Consider the following 27,963-nt stretch of genomic DNA (forward strand, 5'->3'; position numbering starts at 1 on the left):
CATACACCATACAATGCTGGACCAGTGCATATTCAGTTTGTAAAAGTGGGCCCCAGGTTGAACTATCCAAACCATAGATCATCATGGCTGCCCCACAAGTCTCTGGCCTTTCTTGTGTACTGATTACATTCTCCTTCTTAACCATCCATTTGCAGGTCACTAATTGAAAGGTTAGGATTTTCCCATCTAAGAAAACCGTCCATGAACCATCCACAGTGGGCCCCTATGTTATTTTGCATCATTGAGAGTACACTGGGCATAGTTGGAATGCGATCAAGACCGTCCAAATCAATGACCAAACCGTGGAGGGAGGATAACTGAAAATTTACACTGAGAAGATAATACTATCCAACTGATTTTCCCCTTTGAATTGGAACCACTCACTATTTTACTTTTCACCATCCATTTAATAGCATTAATTGGATGGTTAGGAATGCTTGATCAGTGGGATTTTCAAGATACACTCCATCAACAACACTTTAATTTGGATGGCCCAGACAGCTGGGATAAGTGAGGATGAATCACTGCCATTTATAAACAGTGCAAAACTAACATAGGAGTCTAGCCCTAGCTTTGTACAATCTGGCCCACTTGAGTAGTGAAATGGCCTTGTTTATGAAAATAATAAGTGTGGACCACCCATGCTTTCAAATATTGTTCAACATTGACTTGGTATCGGCCGATTTATATTGGTTTTGGTGGGAACCGGTCTGAATCGTACCACCTATGCGTTACAACCGGGTGACTCAGTCCCAAATTGGCAATGTTCTAAATTGGGATGAATGAGATGATATGCACCGACTAAGACCATTTCTGATCTAGTCAGACTGATTTGCGGATGAGTACCAACGGAATTGGGACTGGTCTCATATAAAATATAATTTTTCTTTCATCCAGGCAACCCATCCTGTATCATATATGAGTCGGTCCGATACCACGACAAATCAAACTCCAAACCCAAGTTTTAAAACCTTAGGCCCACTTGATGGAAAGCTCAGATGTTGCACACATTTATGACTTCCAAGAAACAAGGCCCAAGAAAATCACAACTCACTGAGTCGGATGAGTTGAACACAGATCTCAAACTTCCAACCATAATTACAATATAAGAAAAAAGGTAGATGGCCCACCTGAGTATCCAAGCAAGTTGAAATACTAATCAGCATCTGTCTCACAAGCATTATACTTTTATTTCCACAAACGACATTTTTCGCCATCATCTGCCAGCTGCGAAAGAGAAAGGCGCCAAAGATCTTCAGCTGACCATCTTTCACTACTGGTTTTTCTTGGACTTGAGTTCTTTCACCTTCTCTTCTGTAGCTTTAAGTGCTTCTCCATAGAGGCTTATTAGCTGCAAATCACAGTTTTTTAAGCATTACGAAGCCATAGGCTGATATATGGGTCATCAACCAGATGGGCTGAAATAGTGATATTAACCATCCATTTTATAGGCCATTGATCAGATGCTTAGAATTGTTTTATTAGTGCGACTTTTTACATGGTTACCCGAGCGGAAAGGGGTTAAAACTAGACAAATTGATGGATATAAACTTTAGTATATAGGAAATGTTAATAATAAAAATGGGGTATGGATATTGGTAGATAATGACTTAAAGGATGAAGTTCGATGTTAAGAGAGTAAGTGATAGTCAATGTTATTAGTGGACATGCATTGCAGGTAGGGATAGAGGATAGGAATCAAAAGACCATTTTGGGAGTACATAGAAGGACTCATGCAATGAATTATGAATAGAGAGGGGATATTTGTAGGAGGAGACTTAAATGGTTATCTGGTAAACGAAAGTAGAGGATATGAGAGCATACATCGAGGATATGGTTTTGGGAGAAGAAATGAGACGGGGGATGCTTTCTTTGATACAATCTAGTTCTAGCAAGGAGAGAGAAAGAGAGAGAGAGAGAGAGAGAGAGAGAGAGAGAGAGAGAGAGAGAGAGAGAGAGAGAGAGAGAGTTTTTATTAATAGATGAAGAAATAGAGTGAAATTAATAGGCATCTAAAAACTAGGTGGTGGAATTTAAAAAGAGAGAATAATATCATTTAGACATAAATTGATAAAAGAAAGAAAGTGGAAGACATGATGTAGAATAAGATGGCTGAGTGCATTTAGAAAGCGGTAAAAGATGTTTTAGGGGTACAAGTATCTAGAGGGAAAGGCCAATCATATGAGGAAACTTAGTGGAAGAATCACCATGTACAAAGAGCTATTCACAAGAAACGTTCAGGTTTCAAAGCCTGGTAAGGGACTAGAAATGATGATTTTATTATTATTATTATTATTATTATTTTCTATTTTATATATATATATATAGAAATGCCGAAAAGATTGCTAAGAGAGTATAGTAGGTGAGGCTAAACATAAGATTGATTATAATCTTTGCAATAGATTGGAGACAAAAGAAGGTGAGAAAGATGTCTTCAAATATGCAAAATGAGAGAAAGGAAGCATGAGGACCTAGATCATGATAGATGTATTAAGAACGATAACCATATGGTACTAGTAAAAAACAATGAGATCAATCAAAAGGTAGAGAAGCTATTTTCAGAACTTGTTAAATAACAACCACTCTAACAACAAAGGATAAAAAGAACCATAAATTCAACATAAGGATAAAAGGAACCATAAATTCAAATGATATCTTGAACCATAAATACTTCAGTAGGATTAGGCTTTCTGAAGTGAAGAAGCTTTTAGAAAGATGCGTACAGGAGATACTAGGTTATTTTGGTTGACAAAGTTCTTCAAACAAGATTATAAGATCGAAGAAAATACTAGGCAAATGGAGGAAAAATACATGGGTGCCCATTTATAAGAACAAAGGAGAAACAAAGTTGCACTAATTATTATGGAATTAAACTTATAAGACATCCTATGAAAATTTAGGAGAGTATGATTGAGATAAAGACTGAGGTAGGAGATGAATGTTGCAAACAATTAGTTTGGTTTCGTGCCATGGAGGCCTACCACTAAAGCAATTTACCTACTTAGACAATTGATGGAGAAATATAGGGGGAGGAGGAAGGATCTCCACATGGTCTTTATTGACCTAGAGAAAGCATGTGATAGGGTCCCTAGAGAGTTAATCTAGGGGGTGTTGAGAAAGAAAGGAGTTTCAAGAGAATATATTGACATGATTAAGGATATGTATGAGGGAGCAGTAACAAGTGTGAGGACCACTAGTGAAGAGACAAGTGAGCATTGAGTCTGTACCTTTTTGCCTTGGTTATAAACAAGTTAGCAAGGCATTTGCTGGAAGAGATCCCACAGTGTATGTTGTTTGCAGATGACATAGTTTTGATTAACAAGACAACAGAGGCCATAAATGCAAAGCTAGATTTATGGAGAGGTGCTTTAGAATATAAAGGATCTAAAATTAGTCAGACTACAACAGAGTATGGAGTGTAATTTTAAAAACAATAGGAGTGGGAATCAGGAATTAGTTATGATTGCTAACGAAGAAGTTTACCAACTTCTGATGTCTTGGATCGATAATTCATGAGAGTGGACGGATAGAGAAGGATGTTGCCCATAGAATTCGAGCGAGGTGGAAGAAATGGAGATGTTCCTTTGGAGTTTCGTGTGATCTTTGTTTACGACTCAAATGGAAGGAAATTTTTTATAGGATAACTATAAGACCAACCATGCTTATGGGATAGAATGTCGGGCTGTTAACAAACAACATATTCACAGGATGTGTAGCTGAAATGAGAATTGTTGAGATGGATGAGTGGCAAGACAAGGAAGTATAGAATTAGAAAAGAATGCATTCGAGGGAACTTAGGAGTAGCACCCACCAGTAGATAATAAGATGAGGGAAAGTAGACTTTGATGGTTTGGTCATGTGCAATAAAGACCATGAACCACGCTGGTTAAAAGGGGTGAGCTGATACAAGTTCAAGGCCCAAAAGGACAAAGGTGGAGGTGGTAAGAAAAGATTTGGTGACCTATAATCTAACTGAAGTAATGGCCCTTAATAGTGTGGAATGGCAGAAAAGGATTCATGTGTCCAACCCCAATTAGTTTGCATAAGGCTCAGATGACGATGATGATGAGCCCAATGAGTAGGCCCAGTCCATCTGGGCAGTGGGCTGAGCATCTATATGGTGGGTCTCATCCTGCGCATGCCCAATTCCTTAGATCATGGATTCAGGCCCTTAGTTCATGGCTTGGACTTGGTCGTGCTTCATAGAAAGCTAGTATATAAAACCACATGATGCATATGCCCCTTTCTTCCACTTTCATACTAGTATTTTTTGGCATGGTTTTAAGATTCGGCCGAGTCCCATGTGACTCATCAGAGTTGACCTGAAATTGATCAGATATCTGATCAATTCAATACAACAAGTCACCCCACTCGAGCAAGTCAGGCCGATTCACCTGACTCAAGTGAGCTGCAACGTGACTCGAGACCAGACAAGTCAGTCCGACAGGCCGAGTCCTTTAACCATTCTTTTCAGTCCGTTCTAGAACTAAAAGTAGAGGAAAAAGAACTTGCACATGAATCAAAAGGTGGGAACTTAAATGACATTTTCCATCTCAATATCATGGTGGCTAATCCAATGACTGGGTCCAAAACATGGTGGTCGTTTGATAAATAGAGTCTCGTTACATGAAATAGAACAATCTTTGTTACCTCGTCAACTTCTTCAGGGCTTATTATAAATGGAGGAGACATCATTATGTTATCCCCAGCAACTCGAACTAACATCCCACGTTTCTCACATTCTGCTCCAAAAATCGCACCTACCCCTGTCATCAGCATATATAAAATCATTGCACACACCAGTAGAGTTAGTAACTGGCACAAGAAAAAGATGACAAATTACTGGTAGAAATACATTTGCATATTAGTGATAAATCAATGTTACAAGCAGTGTTCAAGGTATCGGTATGAACTCATGTATTGCACCCTTGGGATACAAAATAATATCAGTATCGCAAGGGAAATATCACATGTCGGTATTAACTCATGTATCACACCCATGGGATACAAAAAAATATTAGTATCGCAAGGGAAATATCACATGTTTCTGGGAATGTATTGTCTGAGGGAACATTTGGAAACATTGGGAAAAAGATGAAAGTTTTGAATGAAACTTTAAGAGGTATTAAAAGAGACATGAATACACACTTAGAACTCAAAACATTACAAAAAATAAGTATGTGCATAATAAGTTCTTAGGGTATATGGTTCCTAAAATATGCACTTTTGACAGAAGTGATGCACCTAATATCCAAAAAGAGTTCATATAATTCATAAATCATACAATATAAGTACATCTAAAAATGAAAAAAAGATGCAAAAATGCTTCAACAAAATTTAAAAATTGATATTTTAACTATGTTCACCATTTTAAATTAAAAATAATCTTTTTTTCAAAATATTCAAGAAGCCGTCTCCAATCTATACATCGGCTACCGATAGTGCCCATTGATTTTTTTAGATCCATACATCAGCTATGGGTAGAGCCCATTGATATTTTGAGACCTGACTTGTAATTTAAATGGGTAAAAACAGAAGCTTTTCGAATTTTCTCCAAAATATTCTACTTTTTGCAAATTCAAAAATTGAAGCTTCAAATCCATGATTTTGCATGAAAAATATGCATAATTATGATTTAGTAACTTATTTCTACTAAACTTATGTAAAAAAGTTATATAAAAACAAACAAAATCACAAAAATATTATGGAATAGACTCTGGCCCATTTCCACTCTTCCATTGCAATTTCTCCGCCCAAACTTTGATTTCTCGCTAAACAACTCAAAATAAGTTGTCTAAATCCTACTATAGAGGATTCCACAAAAAAAATGAGGAGAACTGGAGTTTTGGGATTTTTTTTTTCTTCATATTTTTCAGTTTTTCGGAAAAGCAGTGTCCTGCCTCGATATGGTCCATACATATTGCATATATCAATGATATGAAGGAATATTTGTAAGGGAGCAATGGGATATTTTGCGATATATCCATGAATAGATGACATATAAACGACAAGTGCAATATTTTCATCAATCCGGGGGAATTTTATAATTCCCCCTTGGACCATGCAATATTGACGTATCGGTCAATTTGCAAACATTGGTTACAAAAATAGGGCTCGTAGTCAATATTTTCAAAAAGGCAGAAGGCAAGACCCCAAAACCTATCTTGAGGAAATGCATAAGCCTTAAGAAGTTGGTCTGGGAAGTATTTAAGTATTCTTCTTATGAGAAATTATAGGTCCTGAGGCATTAAGACGACAAGTGGGGCATATGGCTGGTGATCAAGAGTTTTGGATGGAAGATATGCCAAAAGTTTCTGTAAACAGAAGATCCTAGCCATTATGGGTGCAACTTTGGCGGGATGAGTCGAGTTGAGGGTCAACCAAAGCCCGACCCAACCCAAGATGCCCAACCCAAACCCAACTTGAATTCCTCCACACTCAGCCCTTAACTGGCCCGACCCAATTCAACCCAAATACATGTCATTATTCCCAAGTCCCAACCCAACCTGAACTGAAACCGATTTCAAATCAAGTTGGGGCTTTACAACCGATCTGAGGACCTTGTCAACCCCAACCAAACTTGGGTTAGGTTTGTTGGGTTTTGGTTAGCCTTTTTTTTTTTCTTGGGGGGGGGGGGGACCTCTGCCTTCTCAATCATCGATTCATAGGCCATTAATTGAGAGGTTCCAATCTCCCATTTAGGAGATGTTTTGGGGCATCACCCATACACAGTGGAGTCACATCAGATATTGGGATCACTTAACGTTGGGCCCTACTTCGACATTCTAGGAATATCAATGCACTTTACGTCTCAATCAATACATAAATAACCGATAATTCACCTATTGTTGAGGGCAAATCTTCCTGTCATTCCCTCTTTTGTTGATACATGATTTTTTTTTTTTTTTTTCTTTCACGAGTTGCTATTACTGTGCATAAGGGTTTAGCTTTGTTTATTCTTGGAAAACTAACCACCAATTCATTGAAAGATGGAAACACTTAGAACGAGCAAATTTTTGCTACAACAAGTCATAGCTTTATTTCTTTTCGCATCCAAATTCCATGTAACTATAATTCTCTGAAATGAACAAAGAAAGTGGGAAGATTACAAAGACTCTACACTTCAACCACATTCATGCAGCCCTACGAATCTATCATATGTTATTCATATCCAATTAAAAAAATAAAAATTTGAGTAGCTTGCTAGTTACTTGGTTAGAAATTAATGATGGCAAATGCATTCCAGTAAAAGGGTATCTTAGAAATTATGAGTAGGTCTGATGCTTCCTTTGTCCTTTTGGTTCTTGTTGCTTGTTGTTCTTTTCTAATGGAGTTACCTTTCTCAAAATTTATAAAGGAAAAAAAAACAAACAGTTTGGGCTATCCCCTTGGATTAGAGAATGTTGTAGGATTTGAGAGAGAAAAGAGGTGCATTCTAGCAAAAGGTTGAGCATGAGTTTGTTGAGAGAATTTGGTTTTCTTAACATGGTATTCCTGTGAGGAAATATTGTGGCCATTTCCTCCTCTTCTAACTTCTTTTTGTTTCAGTTTCCACTATGTTTCCTGTAAATTGAAATTTCGGTGATGGATTAACAAAAAATTTCACATTCCCTTAGTCTCTAGTCGGTGTAGATAAAATTCAGCACCTATATTATGAATGATGATATAGAGAATACTGAAATATACACGCTATGATTACAAATGGAGTCCATGCATATGTATGTAAATCATAAAGGAGTCAATGTCATTGTAGTAAAACATCTTCATGCTCATGAAGAGTTCCGCAAGAGACTGTACAGTGATCGCATGGACCGGGATTCTGAAGCCCAAGTTTATTCAAGTGGGTAACCATAAGGAGTTATCCTAGCCCCTCCTGTGATAACAAAAGAAACTTTTGGGGCCCATTTGGAATGTTCTCTGAGTGCAGACCATTGCAATCATCTAACCCAAATAAGACTGGGATTATAAGAAAAAATCCAGCCTGCTACCATCATATTCTCATTTTTGGGAGCATATAGGAGCGATTGGCACTTCCATCATCTGCATTTTGCAGGATGTGAGAAACAACTCTCACACGAAGCTCGTGTGGGCTGGAGCTGCATTCGATTGCATTTACATTCTGCAGCACATCCAAATGGACTCTTGGTATAACTTTACAGCCACTGTTGAAGGAAACGATCTTTATGCTTATCTATTAATGCAAGCTATTTATCTCTGGTTTCATCAACATCAACATCATGTTTCTCCCATTCAGATGCAAATGAAACAACATAAAATCAGGACCTTACCCCACTCAGGAGGGAATAAATCATTAGGTGACTTGTTGTCAGTGAACTCAGTCCCAAGAATCAACCCAGTCCCTCTTATCTGCATGTGAACAAGTCACTCTCATTAAGCATGGCATACAGATGCCTAACCACTTCTATAATCAATTATAAGGGCCCATTTGGGCACACCCTCGAAAGGGGCATTTGAGGCCTTAACCCCATTTTGAGCCACATGGGTTCAATGTCGTGTATTTGGATGCGCATTGCAAACTCACATCTTATCTTTCACTCGTCAAAGTAGGCACTAAAAAGCCGACTTGACGAAATCCAATCTAATTGGCTTTTGTTGAGTCAATCGAAAAAGCAGGCTCAAAAACCCCCTTTTGCGGAAGTGCATCCAACAGGCCCTTAAATGCTTTGTAAGACTTAAAAAGAAAGATTAGCCTTTGCATATCAAAGAAAAACTTAAATAGTACTTCTCCAATTATGGGACTGTCCGAAAATGTTCTAATGCCATCTTGAAACCTTGGAGATATGCTCCGGACTTGCTCGACAATATTTCGTTCCCTGAGACTCACGAAGAACACACATGAGTAGATCCCAAACAACAAATGGGACAGATTAGCGTCAAACAACCATTCACTCTAAAAGCTTAAGCTGTCAGAGTGTGGTGTATCAATGTATATCAAGGGACTTTATCACTTCAACACCCCCCTGCACGTGTGGGGTGGGAACTCCGCACGGGAACACACTGACAAGGGTGGAGGGACACTCACACCATAAATAGACCGGGCTTGATTTCCTGGTCCCTGGGCCGGACCTGATTTTTTCCTGACCCCCCCGTGGGAGAATAATATATTAGCGAGGCATATTTGCTGCTCTCTAGATTTGAACATAGGACCTTCCACTAATACCATGTCAAACAACCATTCACTCTAAAAGCTTAAGCTGTCAGAGTGTGGTGTATCAATGTATATCAAGGGACTTTATCACTTCGACAATTAGATCATAGTTCTAAAATGACTTGATCCAAAGCTCTGCAAAGTCAACTAGAATCAGCAATCTTTTGAGCTGAGTCAGTGAGAAAATAGACTTTTAAGTATGAATAGGCTGAGTTTTAGAGACCTGTCAAGTTGACTTCTAAACTAGATTGACTCAACGCGTCTCATAATGGCTCAGCCAAGTCACTCACCAAGTCAAGCACCTTTTTTTCTTTTTTCTTTTTTTCTTTCTTTTGGTGTGAAACTATGGGTGGTGGGAGAGTTTTGGAAACTAGACCTCTCTTAGGAGAACCAAGGTATTATACCATTGCACTAAGCATGACTTTTATCAACTTTTGCTATTTTATATCCTTTACCATATTTCAAACATTCATTATTATTCCTAATATTTTAATATTATTAGTAAATATTGAGGGAAGTCATACAAGACTATATCAATTCTTCAAGCCAACCAGATCCAGCTAGACATCGAGTTGAGTTTTTGAACTATGTTTTAGACTACATTCAAATAGTGTCAAATGTAACTGCTCACTAGAGCATTCAATGATGGGAAAATCTAAGATGACCAACAAGTGCCAATGCACTAGTACAATGCACTCAAATTGGAGTAATGGAAGTGACCCAACAGGGTCCTTAATCTGAACCGTTAATTGGGTGGGTCTCACCATGCTCAGGCCACTCTCAGTAAATCATACATAATGGACAATCTTACCTGTCCAATTGGTTCTTACCTATTCAATTTGTGGGACCTTTTCCAGTTCAAAGCTCACCAGCTGGACAATTAAGTGTCAGATCGGAAATACCTTTCCACCATGGCCAATCCACTCCAGATCCACCCGACGGACATTTCAGATCATGGACAGTTGTGCAACATGTCCACCACACCAGATAAGTAAACTGCTGTGCTGGGCACCCTAGAATTTACCCTTCAAATTCTTTGCTTTTCTTTGACAAAAACTTTATTTATTGGTAAAGGTGAGTGCTTGACAACCGAACACAGTACACATGGCCAAGTAGATGCTTAACCATGATTTTGGGACTTGGACGAGCCTAATGCGACTCGTCAAAGTTGACTCGGACTTGGTCAGACCCAACCCAGTTTGATACCATGAGCCACCCCTAACCTGGATGAGTCACGACTCTACTAAGGGGCGAATGAGTCAGGTCGAGTGGCCGAGTCTTTTATGTGTTTAAAGAATGGGAAGTGACAGGAGATCACATACTTATAGATCTTGAGTGCTTCTAAAGCAACCGCACATGATACGGGATGGCCAGAGTAAGTAAACCCATGAGAGAACAAACCTGAAAATCACAAGATTAGAAGGAAGCAAAACTCAGAATTTTGATCATTCATAGACCAACAGATTCCACTGAGAGGGTCCCCAATGAAGAAGAACTATAAATACCAAGTTTGTTGCTTTGAGTATCTATGACGTCTGAAACTTCGGGGCTTACAAGAACTGCACCAATCGGCATATATGCAGATGAAAGAGCCTGGAAAAGCAGTCAACATAATCAATTCTTTTTTCTAATAGGTGTTGAACTACTCATTAGTGAAATCCTAGCTGAGCTCACTTTTGCAAAGGAGACAAGGTCAGGCTTTATATTGTACTTGTCACATCCAAACATCGTTCCTAACCTTCCGAATGCACAGATGACCTGACCAAATAGAGGAAAGAATATTTACTATTGATCTTGGAGCAATCAAAGATCATCTGCAAAAGATAAATGAAGATGCCATGAAGATTCTTCAATATATTGCAAACTTGGAAGAAGGGAATAATACAATACCTCATCAGCAATGAAAAGTATGTCATATTTTTTTACGACAGCTTGAATCTGCAAAGAGACGATTTAGAAGAGGAAGATTTTTTTAAAAAGGCATGATGAGAAGACAATTTTTTTTAAATAACAAATAAAATTTTTCACAATCAAAATGTTTCTAATAGCACTGTATTGGGAGATCTTAATTTCACTGGATCCTATCAGTTTCTTGGTTGCAGTCTTATACACTAGAGAGTAGAGAGCAACGTTGTTATCCATCAACGTTGTCTAAGCTTTTCTCTTTTCGTTTTTAAGTTCTACATATGGTCTGCATTTTGTCAGTCACACTCCCATGACAGTTACAAGGGAGCTTTTGTCCATATGTGAATAACACCAATCTCTAGGAAAACATATGGCCTGCAAACATATAACACAACAAAATATTCCAATATTGCTTATATGAAAACAAGGAAAACTTCCTCACAACTCACAAGAGGTGCTCAGATAGTCATCCCCAAAATCAAGATGTGTATTGCCAGTCAAGAAACCAATATGAGGGGGATCTTGCAGGATTAATTTTTTTTTGTGGTATTTGAAATCTGCGGCAATCACCACCTCAAATAATCTTTTAAATCATGGAATGGAGAGCCTGGTAACTTTCCATGCCATGGAGAATTAAAATGGTGTTGGAAGTCTATCAACAACCCCCCCCCCCCCCCAAAAAAAAAAAAAAAAAAAGAACCAATGGTTACAACAGTACCAATAGATCAACATTTAGTGCTAGAGAAATCATGTCAAGGTGGGATGGGCATGGTACAAAGATCAAGCTAACAGTGGAATCCCACCCAAAGCACAGCCCATGCAGATCAACTATATTTACACTTGAAACCCCTGCAACTGCTACACCTAAAGAATCTTTAGACCTCCTATTTAGTCATTTCCACAACAGAATCAGATCCGATTTCTTTCTTTTTATGCTAATTCAACATTTAGGTCGAGTTTAGGACATCTACACAACTGCATGGATCAATGTGGTGCGTGTGCAAAATACCACATCCATCAGGTGTGACCAATTGGTTATGTGCCCTGTGCCAAGACCCAAGTTGGTCAACTCATCAGATGGGCCATGCGTGTATGTTGAAAGTGAACTATTCTCTGGCATTTCAGTAACCGTCAACTTCTCTGCATGCGTTGTGGACTACCTGATTGGTTGGATGGCTTTATTCTTGGGTGATGGTGCATACATGATGTGCCCACCTGATGGACACCTCAATTTCACACATATGCATATTAGCACTCATAGCCAAGTTTAGATAGGCTGGAATCTACACATACACAAAATTAACAAACCACCAAGGATGGCTCCTTTTTTTTTTTGTATCGACATCAAAAGATGGATTTTTCATGCGAGCAACCACAAGGCTCACCGCTTACATCATTAGCTTTCACCCAATAGACAGACTATGAGGAGAAGGAAATGATGACAGTAACATCAATCACTAGGCCAGGGTTTTCTTGTTACATAGTTTAATGAAAGGGTCGCCACTTGAAGTAATAAATACTATGAGAAACACCTTAATCAATTACGTTGCCATTTTTTTCTTAAAAGATATTCAACAGTTACAACGCCATCATTTTGCCCATGTCTCATAAATCCATGGCCTTCCCTTCCCAATGGATGGACAGTTATGATCTAAGTGATCCAGTAAATAAGAAAACAATAAGTGTAACCTTTCGAACAAAAAAATTATGCATTTATTTGGGTAGATACTGTTTGGATATTCCACAACTAACAAAAAGCTAATGATGTCTCTAGTTCACAAATTTTATTGTTGACTCAGAAAAATCTCCCTTTTATTCGTGATTTGGCACAATCGTTGCAATGCACCAGTACGAGCCTGTAGCTCAAATGGCAGCTTGGTTTGTTGCAACTTGCAATGTTGAAGTCTTGGGTTAGAGCCCAACTCACCAAACAAAAGAAGAAGAAAAAAGAAAAGAACTATCCCAAACCACCATTACTCCTTCCCTTCCCTCGATTATATTTCCGCTATTTTTTCCTTCTCCTGAATAGACACCTCTTACCCCATTCAAATACATGTCTATACAGGTCACAATGGAGAGATTTTAATGACGCTACGACATAGTTCACAGTTCTAATGAATCAGTGAATGGATGATTGGATAAATATGTTGATGGAAGGTTTTGTTTCACAATCTTCTACAAGAATAAAAGAAAAAGATTCACCTTGTCGAAATATGTCTTTGGGGGAGGAATCACGCCTCCAGCACCCATGACGGGCTCAGCAATGAAAGCAGCAATCTAACATGATAACAGTAGATGCTCAGTAACAGAACTACCCTTGTGAATTGTACAATAGATTCCCATAAATGTGAGATATTATAAGAAGCATATACCGTCTCTGGACCCTCTTTGAGGATAAGATTCTCTAAGTTATTGGCTAATCTGGTAGAAAACTCCTCCTCAGTCTCACCTGGTATACAATGTTTAGCATGTTTTGACCGACAAAAACTGATAAAAATAGCACAAATGCCCGATATTGTGTGCATAGGATAAGAACCTGGTAAATGAAAGCGCCAGTAGTGCGGGCAGTCTGTATGCAATACAAATGGTGCAGGAAGATCGAACTTCTGATGTAGAGCTGGAAGACTGTAAAAGTAATGTGTTAAGGAACGGAAGGAAATGGCCTTTCAGTGCTAGTTCTAGGTAAAGGTAGGCAATATGGAAGAGGAAATATAGGACCCTCAACCTTGGGATATTTACATAGTCCTTAGACCCTGAATTCATACAAGTGGGGCTCACAGCATGGTGTCCATTGATCTGATTGGCCCAAACATGGATGAACCATGGCCAAAAAACAAAAAAACAAAAAAAAAAAAAAAACCAAATTAGACGGTCTTATATGTTGGATTGTTGGCCTGCCAATTGTCAATTAAGAGAAAATACAGCAATCGTCTGCATTCAACATAGAAGATCAGAGACAGGATGGCTACAATCTTCCAATTGGGGAGATGTTTGGGGCGTGTGCCATCCACAATGGGGCTCACCAGATCAATAGTCTAGATCACAAGAATGAGGCCCCCACTTGTTTGGATTCAAAGCCTATGGATATCCTGGATATCCTTGCGCTGAGGAGAATATGGTTCCTCTACAGATAAGGGAACCAATTAAGTCCTACCCATTTTATACTAAGAGATAATACATCACAGAAATTTACCCAGAAAGACTGGCTGAGATTAAGGTCGATCCATGGTATCTGTCAAAGTGAAAACACAACACAAGGTTAAGAGAAACGATCCTATAGGTACCCATTCATGAAAATCTTATCAGTTAGTTATTTAAGAATATGAACATACGATTTCATCCGTGCTATGAATTTCTTCTTATTTGGCCTTCCCAATGCATTGTTATAATACCAAACCAGTTTCACCTGCAAGCAAGTAATTCACACATGAAGAGAGCAAACAGTTTTGACATTTAAGACTTAAAGAGAACATTTAGCTTGACGCCCCAACTAAATTATATACTAACAACGTGTTCCTCACAAATCAATGACTTGAGCCCATTGTTAGCAAACAGCATACAGAAAAAAAAGAAGAGAGAGAGTACCAGAAATGTTCACGTTATTTGGTCTTGATTGTTAAGAATTCAGTCAAAAAAATAAAATAAAATTCAGGTTTACAAAAAAAAATTGAGCGAAAAGAAAACTGGCTATATGTGTCTACATATTATATATAAAGAAGGTTAAAATAGAAAACTTCAATTAAAATATTAGAATTTCTATATGTATAAACAATAATGCATATAGACAGTTGAATGAGGTTCTTTGCCTCTCCCAAATCCTTCCTTTTCAAGCAATCCTCATATAAATCAGTCCTTTTTAAAATATTTTCACCTTCTACTCAATTTTATCAATTGGTGATGAAAAGTACCAACGATCTCTATTTTTAAATTGCCTCCGAGTCTCCAGAAGTTCTTTTTAAAAAATAAAAATAAAACATGTTAGCGAGTTTAATTCAGTTTGCCCAAAAAAATGAGTTTTTTTTTTTTTTTTTGCCTATCTTCCCAAAATATAGTTTTATACACTTAATCAATTTTACAATTTAAAAAATAAATAAATAAATACGGATTTTAAAGCAAAGTTACGCTAACTATGCCCAAGCCTAAGATTATTGAATATCACAAGGTCCACAACAACCACCAAGCAACTAAACCTAGGAGTTTATAGTCAAAAGTTGATTTCATTCAGTTAAAAACAACATAAAAAATGCACCAATATCACCAGTATATTCCAAAACACAGTTGGTTAATGGGGACTCAGATGAGCAAACTAGGGAACACTCTTTGGGTGTTTGTGGGTCTCAATATGGACAGGGTACACTACTGCATAAACATAAAACATAGTTGATTGAGATTACATTCTAGATCTCGATCACTATTTGTCACAGAAAAAGTGGGAAAACAGAAGCCAGCTTAATGTAGATCCCATTTTCGCATCGCCCAAAACACCGAGCACATTATGCATATGTGGGAAATGCAGCCTACCATCGTTTAGATAAAATCAGAATGCGCCCTTAATCACTTCTCTTATAAACTGAAAATTGCCATGACTAAAAACAGTAGTAAGGACTAAAAGAACAACAATCTACATATTCATCCCCTAAGCATCAAGCACCAGAGAGAACTCATGGCTTGCTTGCTCGTTTGCTAGCTTCCCAATGTACATGTGAGCCAAGAAGTCACCCCACAACACTAAAATATTGAAGTTCTCAGACATGCTCACTAATGTAAATAGGGCCGAATTGTCATTTGTGTTTAATGAAATTCACCTTCTTGCCTGCAGGCTAAATGCAGAGAGGCAAATTTTCTATCGGATGGTTTAGCCCTTCCTAAACATTACTGTAGGAATTCAATTCCGATATCCTGATATATCACCACCTTTTTTAAACAAAAGTTCAGTTATCTTTCAAAAAACAAATCCTAAACAGGGTTATCACCTTCCAGCTCGATCAATAAATTCAAGGAATGAACTTGACTTAGAACTCACTGACCAAATCTGCAAATACACCAAGACTATAGTTGCACAAAGAAGAAGCAAAGCACCAACATATTCGGGTGCCGGAGCAGGGAAGCATTTGTTTTAAAATGTTAAAATATAAATAGCTAGGAAGCAGAACCAGAGCTTGAGTCCTAAGCAGAATTCGAAGCAGGAGCAGCACCTTGTTTTTTATTTTGAAAGATTATGAGTGTATATTAGATAAAAAGGGGATTACAAAAGAAGGGAGAGTCGGGCCGCTGACATAGCGGAAAGACTACTCGTTTAGGAAAGAAAGATTACACCCCTCAAGGGAAATGTCGTTAGAGGCCCATTCAACTATCAGAAAAATCACCCTGTTAAGCAGGGACTCCGCCGAGATAGAATTATCCCTGAAGCACCTCCCATTTCTTTCCTCCCAAATGGACCACCAAACAGCTAGAAGAGTCATTCTCCAAATATCTTTTCTGTTGTTACCTACTTGAGCACCTTGCCAGGCCTTGAATAGCCGATCAGTAGACTCAGGAAACGTCCAATGCATGCCAAAACGGGACAGAATTGCAGACCAGATATGACTGAGGAACAGGCAGTGAATGAATAGATGGTCCACAGATTCTTCATTTGCCATACAACACAGGCAGACATTCGTGATTGGCATGCAGGAGCAGCACCTTGTTAGAAGGATCCTGCAACCGCGCGCTGTTTAGCATTTCGGCCAGTTAACTTCTACGGCAGACATTTCTATATAATCATCACTGTCATTATCATCATCATTACTACCACCACCACCAGCATATCTTCACCCCGGTAATCAGACCTTTTGACATGTTATTGGTAAATCCATCTCAAAAAATTGGACAAATATGGCCATTCAAATAATAAAATGCAAAAGTAACGACAAATACACTTTTTTTTTTTTTTTTGAAAAATGAACTTTATTTGGCAGAGCCGAAAGGAAGACCACAGAACAAAGAAAACAAACAAAAGCAAAATTAAAAAAAAGAAAACAGCCGACCCCAAACTGGCCAGGAACCCCAAGAATAGGACTAAGGAGCCCAATACCTAAATAAAACAAGGACTCTAGAAAACACCCTAGCAGATGAAACCTTAAGGTTTCTAAAACAACGATTGTTCCTCTCAGAACACAGCCCATAAGACTGCCATAAGAACCCCCCCACTTCTTTTTCCCCAGAACTCCACCCCCATCCACGTGCCAAATGCAAATACACATTATGAATTTTCACTTGGTTTAATTTTCTATTTTTATCATTTTGTAACCATTTTCTGTTAATTCATCAGACTCAGCTGATTACACTGTTGATTCGGCTGAATCAACTAGCCAGGATTTGTGAATTCACCAAATGGAGAAACATTTGCATCATTTTTTTTCAGGTGACATTTTAGTAAGAAGGCTAATAAATACAAAGTTTAACCATCATTTTATGAAATGCATTCCCATGAGTTACAGAAAATGGACAACAAACCTGAGAGTCATTGGCTTCTGAACCGCTGTTTGTAAAGAAGACCTTTCCCATTTTCTTTGCAGTAAAAAATTCAAGAAGTTCCTTTGCAAGATCCTGCTCGGCATCAGAAAAATCATTCATGCAGATCAAAAGAATCTTCAAAATAATATCTGGAGAAAAAGTAATTATATTTGCATTGAGCAGAAACAGCCAATTTGCTCAATTCGGTTCTTTGCTACATTGATCCAACTTGCTGTTTGGAGCCAGTTTGGAATTCTCAATCCCTCTCTATATGGAATGGAGCTTCCACACACTTCCCCAAAAAACCCAATATCAAATGCATAATCAGCACCATTTAAATTGGGTCAATGGCAATTTGGACACTATTCCAAACAGAGGCCAATCAACTTGAAAGAAGTTGCAGTGATCAACAAAGAAATTAGGTGATAACCCAATAGCCTACCATGAACAGTAGGGCTGCAAGTTGGGTTCAGATCAACCCAAACTCGATTCACCCAGCCCGAGTTCGGGTCAGGTTGTCAAGGTCCTCAGGCCAGGTTTGGGTGGAATGGTTTCAAATCAGGTTGGATTCAGGTTGAGCAAATTTGGGTTGGGGTCAGTTGGAAATAATCACATGTATTTGGATCGGGTTGGGTTTGGTACAAAGGAAACTTGGGTTGTGCTCAGATTAGGCACCTAGGGTTGGCTTGGGTTGCAAATTGTGTCCACTTGAGGTCAGGTTGGGCTCAGGTTGACCCTCGACCTGCCCAAGTTGCACCTGCAATAAGCAAAATGAGAGAAAATGCAATCCAAAAATACATGCATTAAGAACAGCCAACAAAAGCAATGCAACTTATGATTACCAAGGAGGGTTTTGTGGTACGATTCCAAAAAGAGTGGTAAAATGGCAAGGTATTTAACTGTGCAGTTGCAGCTGCAACAAGTCGAGGTTCATTTCCACCTGAAAATGTTTTCAGAAATTAAGTTCATGGAGCTAGGAATATTTATCACATAATGAACACAACAATGTATTGCTTGCAAGAAAAAGAAAAGAAAAAGAAAAAGAAAAAAAAAAGAAAAAAAGAAGCAGACAAGCCATTCCATTAATTTTTAAAAAAAGAATGCTGTAAAATTCTCTATATAGAATCTATGTCATCTTAGTACAATGTAAGACTTTCATGGTTTTAATGATGGACCAAGATTTATATATAGGATCATTGGGAAAATAAAGTAGTTCTTTTCATAGACAGATGTTTCTTCATGGGCTGATTCTCTTATCATCAGCACAATTAAATGCAGTGAAGAGGAGAAGAAATACAGTGGTACCAATTTATAAGCATAAAGGAGATTTACAAAGCTGCACTAACAATCATGGGATTAAACTTATGAGCCATACTACAAAACTTTGGGAGAGAGATTGAGCAAAGACTGAGGCATGAGATAAATGTATCAAAAAATCAGTTTGGTTTCATGCCTTGGAGGTCTACCGCTGAAGCTATTTTCCTACTTAGACAATCGATGCAGAAGAACAGGGAGGAGGAAGGATCTCCACATCGATGGAGAAATATGGGGAGGAGAGGAAGGATCTCCACATGGTCTTTATTGACTTAGAGAAAGCATACGATAGGGGCTCGAAAGAGTTAATCCAGTCGGTGTTGGGAAAGGAGTTTCAAGAGGATATTTTGACATGGTCAAGGATATGTATGAAGAAGCAATAACAAATGTGAGGACCAATAGTGGAGAGACAAGTGAGTACCCAATTGTTGTAGGCTTGCACCAGCTTGTAGCATTTTGCATTTGTTGTGGATGAGTAAACAAGGCATTTGCAGGAAGAGATCCCATAGTGTATGTTGTTTGCATATGACATAGTTTTGATTGAAATGACAGGGAGGGCATAAAACAAAGCTATATTTATGGAGGGGTGCTTTAGAATCTAAAGGATTCAAAATTGGTTAAACTAAAAGAGTATATAGAATGAAATTTCAGTAACAGTAGGATTGGAAATGAGGAATTAGTTAAGATTGTTGACCAAGAAGTTCTCCAAAACGATCACTGTCAATATCTCCACTTGATAGGTCATGAGAGTGTAGAGATTGAGAAGGATGTTGCCCATAATATTCAAACTGGGTGGAAGAAATGGAGATGTCCCTCTGGAGTTTTATGTTATCCTCGTGAACCACTCAAACTGAAAAGAAGATTTCATAGGATAGCTATAAGATCAGCCATGCTTAATGGGCAGAATGTCGGGCAGTTAAGGAACAACATGTTTAAAGCATAATTGTGGTTGAAATGAGGATGTTGAGATGGATGAGTGGCAAGATGAGAAAGGATAGAATTAAAAATGAATGCATTTGAGGGAACTTAGGAGTAGCACCAACAGGTAAAGAAGATGAGGGAAAGTAGAGTTAGACGGTTTAGTCATGTGTGGCGAAGAACAAAATCTGAACTGGTTAGGAGTGAGTTGGTACTTGGTACAAGTTGAAGCCTCTAAAAGGGTAAGGGAAAGGTTCAAAAGGATGTGGATGGAGGTAATAAGAAAGACTTTAAGACCTATAGTCTAACTGAAGTTATGGTCCATGAGAGAAGGAAATTGTGGAACAAGATTCACGTAGCAAACCAAAATTAATTGGGATAAGGCTTTGATGATGATGATGAATTAAATGCAATGAAGAAAAGTGAACCGACAAAAAAAAACGATGAACCAACAAAATTAATAGTTAGAGGCTAGACCCATTACAAAGCTTTGTAGGTTAAGCTTAACCTATAATACTGTGTGGGACCCACCGTGATGTGTGCATGACATCCAATGCATCCATCATGTGTGCCCCTGCACGGAGCCCAAAAATCAGGCTGATCCAAAACTCGAGTGGGCCACCATGTCAATCATGCCTAAAACAGCTAAAATCATGTGGTGTGGCCCACCTAAGTCTTGGAATGGCCTAACTTTTGGGGTGTCCTCGTACTATGCATCTTCTAAATGGATTGGATGGAAGATGCAAAACACAGTAACACCACACATAATTGAAAGGTTTTTAATGGTAAATGTCACCATCCCAACTATTCCATATGATGTGGCCCACTTGAGGTTTATAACGACCCAATTTGTGGATGTAAAGGAGAACATGAGATGGCAGACAAGATGGACAGATTGGATGTCATGTGCACATAAGGATGCGCCCCAGACATCTCGTTGTAGGTTAAGCCTAGGGCTAGCAATTGATCAAACAAACTGGCCGACCAGCTCTGGACCAAGCCTGGACCTGTTAGCTTGTTCTGGGGGTTAGGCCTGAGCCTGACATGTATGGCCCAATCAATTTTCGGGTCGAGCTTACACTCATGTCATTTTAGACTCGCTAGAAAGGTGAACTTAACCTACAAGGTGCATAATAAACAGTTCAAGACCTGGAAAACTTCACCATTCCACTACCCACAAGAAATGGAAGAAACCCAAGCGAATCGATTCATGCATGCATTCTATGAGCACAACATTGATCCTCACTCCAAAATTAGAATTAAATGAAGGATGAAAAGTAAAGAGAACTAGTGTCATAGACACACTAACAATTTGGGACTAAATCGCCACAAGCACAACTACATATACAAATCTATGATTAAGGGATATTATCACTATGAATTCCCATAGGCCTTCAAAAGTGATATAGGAGTTAGGACAAAGTCAAGGACAATCATATGGACGGTTAGGATAGACATCAGGCTAGAAAGTTCGATCCTAGGGTTTACTGTTCATTATAGCTTCCGACAGCCATAATTTTATGACCAGCTATCCATTTAGCACATATAATATGTCGTTAGAAAGTTATCAATGAGCTCTACATGCTGGCCATTGCCAAAGGCCATTGGCCCCTGAACAATTTCCCAAAAATACATTGTTTATGGGGTTAAAGGTGACTTTTTAAGTCAAATTTTACTAATTTTTAGTAAGTTACACTTTTTTTAAGGGTGTTTTAGAGTTTCAAGATCCCTATATTAGATTAAAGTCCTTATCTAAGTCATATGAAAGAGTTTGAGTTAGTTTAGAAGTTGTTTATATTTTTAGTAAGTTTATTGTTTTAAGCAAGTTAACTATTTCAGTAAAGTTACGAATTTAGGGTTTAGGACCTATATAAGTTATATGAGAGGGCTTTGTAAATAGACTATTCATCAATAATATCACTTTCATTTATTGCTTTTAAAGATTTTTGTCTCCTTGTGGATTCAATGGCTATTATTGAGAAGAAGATGGCCCTTTAAGATGTGTGAATTGCATTCTTCCAAAAAAAAAAAGATGCGTGAATTGCTCAACTCGTTAGAATGATGAAAGTTGAAACTCATTCCCCCTAAAAGCTGTCAAGGCAAAGAGAAGATTGAAACATCCCCTAAATGAATACTTGAAGATACTTAACAAGTGCACAATGACGATTGTAGCTAGTTCAGAGCCACGGTAACTATCTTAAAAATATATATTAAAAAAACACAATAACAGCATAAGATGATTCGATCTTTGTTGGTTGTCTTGTTATCAATAACCATTGTTGGCTTTCCTCAAATGCATGAGAGAGCAAGAGAGTTGGGATTTTTTCATGAAACCTCATTATTTTCACTAACGGGGCATTTGGATCAGAAGTTACTTAAGATGAGCTACTTATGCCTCAAGTATCTTATCTTATTTTCTACTTATTATGCAGATAAGTATGTCTGGCAAACAACACACTTATCAACTTCTCCTCTCTTTCGTCTCTCCAATCCTGATGCCTCTCTTTAACAACTCACAATAAGTAGAAAAGCTAAAAAAAACTAATTGACGTGATTAAGTAATTTTAAGTAAAAAAGTTACTTATAACTAATTGTTGTGCAAGATTCATTGGATTCTGCCAATCTGATAGCGCAGAGAAGGCCACATTCGGGTTGACTAGAATCCCATCGGTCCAACCGAATTAGTGGGTGAATCTCATAGTGCATGCTGTGAAGATTTGCACATTTTCGGTTCAACCAAAAATGTGTGAGTCAGTTTGGTTCGGTCTGACCAAAGGTTCCATTCGGTCAAACCGATGGGTTACGTAGATGTGTGGAAATTGAGGTATTTGAGTCTGATCGCGATTAGGGCTTGGTTAATATGAGTGTTTTCTCTCTAAGGGCAAGGTTTTGCAAGGTGAGAAGGTTTTAAACACTTGTAAGGGCTTGGGAAGAGATTTTCTCAAGGAGCTAGGGTTTTTCCTAGGGTTGCATATCGCAAGGGGAAATCGGGTGCTTCTGTAATTGAATAAGATGAGTGGTGTAAACTCTAAGGCTTTGATTATAGTGAATATCTGTTGTTTTGTGCCAGGGTTTTTTCCCGCAAGGATTTTCTACGTAAAATATCTTGTGTTTTGCGTGTGATTGCTTGATTGTTTGGTTATTCTATTTATTGTGATTGTTCTATCTTTGTGGAACGTGCTTCCGCAAAGCGCATAGATTAGTGGTGGTGTTAGATCCAAATTTCTAATATCTAGGGTTGATCCGGGTTTGTCATGGCTCGGGGTTACATCATAGTGGGGTGAGATAGGAGCCGGAACTGCAACACTAACCACAAACCAAATTTACTTATCTGAAATAAGTTACTTATCTACTGTTGTAAGTAGGAAAAGTAACTTATTTGGTGGTATCCAAACAGGCCCTAACATTCAATGTATGCTAAACTGTGAAATGATAAATGAAAAGGTGCAAATGTTAGCCTGAAACAAAAACACAGCAAACAACATGATTTCGGAAATAATCTGTAATTTTTCTTAAGATAGGAATATGGGGCAACAAGTACTTATGAGAAATGCCAATAACATCAGAAAAGAAGTGACCACCTTGATAATTTGGGCTATCAGTTGCATACCTAAAGCTGTGCACCATAGTCCAGCAAGGCTATCTAGATATTTTTTCCCATTGGTGTCGTAAACATAACTACCCTGCACCAATTATACAAAAATAAAAAGATTGCATCACACAATCAAGGCACAAAAAAAAATCCAATAGAAGAAAAATCGCTCTAAAGAAGATGGGCTATTCATTGTAATTATTCAGATCTATCTAGCTCTCGCATTTATATCCTAGATGAATATGGAAAAGAAGTCAGCAAGCAAAGCTGCTTCTTTTCATCATTTTTTGCTGGGGAAGCTAGTTTCAAACCCGAGAAGTTGGTGTTGTAATGCATGCTGTCTACCGCTGAGTTGCGGGCTCGAAACCATCATGGTTACTAAAGTAAATGTGAGAATTTGCCAGCAGATTTGCACAAAATCGTGTGCTGGCCGTTCGTGAGAACTGATGCAGCATTTAAGCATTTACTATTGAAGCACAGACCCAAATTAAGCTGCAAAATTATCACTGGATGTGATATTACATTACACTATCCTTTAATGTTTGTGTGGAGAATATGCGCATTCATATCACATTCAAGGTACTATAAAACGGTGACGGCAATGGTGGGACCCTTTAATGCAATACGAGTCTATAACACCCGGTCTTAAAAAATGGCTGTAAAAGGCTGATGCAGACCCGTAACAGGCCAAATCATTTTTTTCCTCTGAAAAAGTTTCAACCGTTATGTGGCTGTGACGGCCATTATGGGTGCCATAGCAGCTATTACAGCCCGTATCATAATGGCTGTATGGGCGGCCATTATGCTGGCTGTTACAGTAACCGAATACCTTAATCACATTGTGGTGGGGTCCTTTCTAATTTTCAACTTCCAATAATGCATGAAGCAGTACATTCTTGTAAGAGAATACATTTACAACAGGGAATGAAGGGTTCGCATATGTAGCATCTTCAGTTCAGTTGCATCATTACTTCACATTTCAGAATGTGAATTAGGAACAGGATACAATTAATAATCTGATGCTGTCGTTTGGTTCGTGGGAATCCAGCCCCTGGGAAATGGATTCCATTAGTGTGCTGAGCTGAATTTGTGTTTGGGTCCTTTGAAAGGGTGGGGAAATTAATTCCCATGAGAATCCAATTCTCAAAACTGACCCTTCTATGATTTCCATCTTAAAGATGGGTTGAAAATTTTTGGGAAATGGATTCCCATTCGATCATATTTTGAAAAGGACAAAAGGTTCCTAGCAACTCTTTCCCAATATCCAAACACAAATTGAATTCCAAGAATAGCTTTCCAAACACGATAGACAGAATCTCTTTCACCAGGAACTGATTCACGATCCCTTCTAAGATTCCAGGGAACCATGTGTTGCAAAAAAGCTTCTACATTCGATTACATATGCAAATCATAACACCAAAATGCAAGGATGGTCCAAAACTGAATACAGTATCAAAGTGTTCCTCATTAGCCGTTGTCACTTGCTCACAGGAATGTTGGTTCAGCCCATCGAGAGGCAAAAGCTTGCCTAGATGTTAGACTCTCATGCTATATTTTTGAAGAGAAGAGAAAGCCCACACCAACTTCAATTGCAGAAAACAGATTGAAAAGACCTCCGATCGGTCGAAAATCTCAAAGTAAGAATGCGATTACCTCGGATCTTTCAATAACTAGAGGATGCAAATTGGAACTCTGCCAACCAGCAGTGAATGGTGCCAACATATCATGTCCCTTAAACCTGAGATAACCAAAACATTTTAATGACCAAAGGGGCATACTATAACTATATTTATGTATATAGAGACATACATATATACACATGAATAAATGTGCAAATGTTGTCATCTCCAACATCCAGCCATAATAACAGTCCATTACAGAGCCAATACAGGTCTTCAGATAATTTTTTTTCTTCAATAAAAAAAAAGGAGCCTGTAACAACCATTATGGGGGCCATAACAGCCATTACAGCCTATATCGTAAAGGTAATGGTGGTGGCTGTTACAGCCTCCGTTACCATCACGAAATACCTTGCTTGCATACATGCGCGGTCACACACACACACATATGAAAATGACTCGTATGTTCCCAATCCCATTGCTGCACAAGATTGTCTACCAAGATCAACCACCGCCCAACGGGGATGAGCAAGAATCCTATGCATACTCAATTTTTATTCCTGCCAACTTCTCAAATTTTGAGTAGGACATGCGCAAAGGGATTCCTATCCATGATCAATGGATGTCGTGAGATGTTTGGTACAAACTTTCATGTGTCACAATGGGAACCCATGATCTTTTCCCTATATATACTATACACATGATTTTAAGAAGTCACTAATTACACCCACCTTGATTGATTTGCATCCATCCATTTTCCATTTTCGGATTTACCATTTCAAATCCCAAAATTGAAAACGCGTATGTACAATCTGATGGGGACATCTCGCGCATACGTGCACGCACGCCGCCTCACCTACGCACGTACGCACGGAGTAGGAGGGCCCCACCATCGATTTGTCTCGATGACGACGTCCAGGGAGGGCCTCCTACCTAGAAGACGAAGCTTGGTTCAAAATATTGGGCCCGATAATCAAGAAAAGCCCATCATGGGATCTCATGATCGTGGCCCACTCGTCGAATTGATTTCATATTTTAGGTTTTGTTTATTGTTATTATTTAGAACATTGTGAACGCTTTAAATTTCTCTGTTTAGTTTTTATTTTAGTTTACTTCGTCGCCAAGTAATAGGTTGCGCACATGGTGCGAGTTTTGGGGTATAGGATTTTCTCTATAAATAGGCACCCCTTGTAGTTCTTTTGATTCATTGAAGTTAATATAAAAAAAAAATCTGCTTTATTTTTTTGCTCTCTTCGTGAGTTGTGGAAGAATTCAAAAGTGGGTGCGAAGCCCTCCCTTTTCGAAGGGCTAACTACCGTGGTGCGAAGCCACATCGATCCCGATTCACCCCCATCCTCCATCATCTTTTTTTTTTCCATCTTCCCCCACCATCCGTACTTCGAATTCGTCCTTTTGTTGCATCAGATTTCTTCATTACAGCAGGTTTCCAGATTTCGGCCCGTAGGCGAGCTGAAACTTCTGTGGAGTACCACGCACAAACCGTACATCGGATCGAACTGAGATTTGGGGGTTTTGGAGACCATCCCTGGCCGACCAGGGCCAAGGTGGCCTTTTTCTAAATAGTGGGCCCCACACACGTACGTCCGTCTGGCCATTGTTGCTATCCACACGCGGATCGTCTTTTGACTCAGGTTTTTATCCTCTTTTATCCTCTCATAGCTGTTTTTCATGAATCCTAGCCCTAGATTACGTTTTTCCTAAGTTATTTGCCAATTTTCTTACCCTAGGGTTTCCCGAATTGGAATTTCTGAATCCCTTGGATTAGGGACTGATTACTATGCATGCGTGGATGATTATTTCTTATCTTTGAGTATCGTTTGGTTCATAATTGTTATTGATCCAGCCCTATCATGTGTAGGCCTGGACCCGCATAGATTTCCCTTAATTGGATGTTTGGACTTTCATGTGGGATATGAAATTTGTGTAATTGTTTCTGAACTAACGTGATCTTAAGCCTGAAATCTCGCATATCATATTTAATTTTCATGTCCTGTATCAAATTTAGTACCTATTTGAGTCATTCATGCATCCAACCTATCATATATAGCTGCTAGAAAACCGTAGTCTCTGATATATATATAGCTGAATTTTCGTAACGGTGTGTAGTCTCCTTCATATAGAGTCTCGTAGGGTCATATAGTTTTTAGACGCATATAGTCGTCATAGAAAGTCCTTAGGTTGAGTTAGCCAGTGTATGCCCACACGTACGGGTCATGGTTTTAGCTTGCACCCTACACTAAGCATGGAGCAACTGCTAGAGTCAATGAACAAGTCCCAGGAAATCGAGTATTTGGGTAAGTGCTATGAACAATATATAGACCAACGCTTTGATCAATTTGATGCGCGCATTACCCAACTAAAGGCCTCCGCCAGGACAAATCCTAGCATTGGGGTAGATGTCCAATCTCAGGCAGGTGGCCAGGAGGATAGACCAATGAATGGAGGTGGCCAAGGAATCAGTCATGGGCATGCACCCGTGCACCCACCCCAACAGGGGTATCAAGACCACTATTTTGAGTGGCACGACACGTACGGCCTTGTGACTAGAGAGAGTACCCCAGAGGCTAGTATAGAGTTACCCGTTGAAGTCGTTCCGGTAGTAGATGAGTTTCGTGATGTCTTTCCTGATGATCTACCGGATGAGTCTCCCCCTAAGAGGGATATAGAGCACACCAGAACATAGGACACCGTGATACCTACAGCCAAGTTTGCGTTTAATAGTTATGTCGATAGGTCCACAGGTCTCAGTCCTTATGAAGTCGTTACTGGTTATAAACCTGAGAAACTTATTGATCTTGTCCCTATGTCACTGTCTTATAGGCCGTCAGAGCCTGCAAAGTCTTTTGTGCATCACATTCATTCATGGCATCAAGAAATCAGGCAGAATATCACTACTAGTAATGAACATTACAAATTTTCTGCAGACCAGC

The 27,963-nt window shown here is 38.8% G+C and overlaps 1 protein-coding gene across 2 annotated transcripts in view; it reads right to left on the reverse strand.

The window, feature by feature from the left end:
• Positions 1–1,080: 1,080 nt before the first annotated feature.
• LOC131221027 (probable gamma-aminobutyrate transaminase 3, mitochondrial) overlaps positions 1,081–27,963 on the reverse strand; it is a 35,651-nt gene continuing 8,768 nt past the window's right edge. For both annotated transcript variants that reach the window (XM_058216103.1, XM_058216102.1), the window contains exons 3-19: positions 25,047–25,131; positions 23,412–23,484; positions 18,412–18,509; positions 17,570–17,662; positions 14,407–14,480; positions 14,268–14,306; positions 13,611–13,699; positions 13,447–13,523; positions 13,277–13,351; positions 11,060–11,107; positions 10,844–10,927; positions 10,675–10,762; positions 10,492–10,570; positions 8,744–8,834; positions 8,289–8,367; positions 4,651–4,766; positions 1,081–1,351 (exon numbers count right to left, since the gene is read on the reverse strand). In XM_058216103.1, coding sequence (XP_058072086.1) covers positions 1,274–1,351; positions 4,651–4,766; positions 8,289–8,367; positions 8,744–8,834; positions 10,492–10,570; positions 10,675–10,762; positions 10,844–10,927; positions 11,060–11,107; positions 13,277–13,351; positions 13,447–13,523; positions 13,611–13,699; positions 14,268–14,306; positions 14,407–14,480; positions 17,570–17,662; positions 18,412–18,509; positions 23,412–23,484; positions 25,047–25,131 — 1,366 coding nt within the window. In that variant the 3' untranslated portion in view covers positions 1,081–1,273. The remainder of the gene's footprint in view (positions 1,352–4,650; positions 4,767–8,288; positions 8,368–8,743; positions 8,835–10,491; positions 10,571–10,674; positions 10,763–10,843; positions 10,928–11,059; positions 11,108–13,276; positions 13,352–13,446; positions 13,524–13,610; positions 13,700–14,267; positions 14,307–14,406; positions 14,481–17,569; positions 17,663–18,411; positions 18,510–23,411; positions 23,485–25,046; positions 25,132–27,963) is intronic.

The sequence above is a fragment of the Magnolia sinica genome, chromosome 12 (genome assembly GCF_029962835.1).
Source record: "Magnolia sinica isolate HGM2019 chromosome 12, MsV1, whole genome shotgun sequence".
NCBI lineage: Eukaryota > Viridiplantae > Streptophyta > Magnoliopsida > Magnoliales > Magnoliaceae > Magnolia > Magnolia sinica.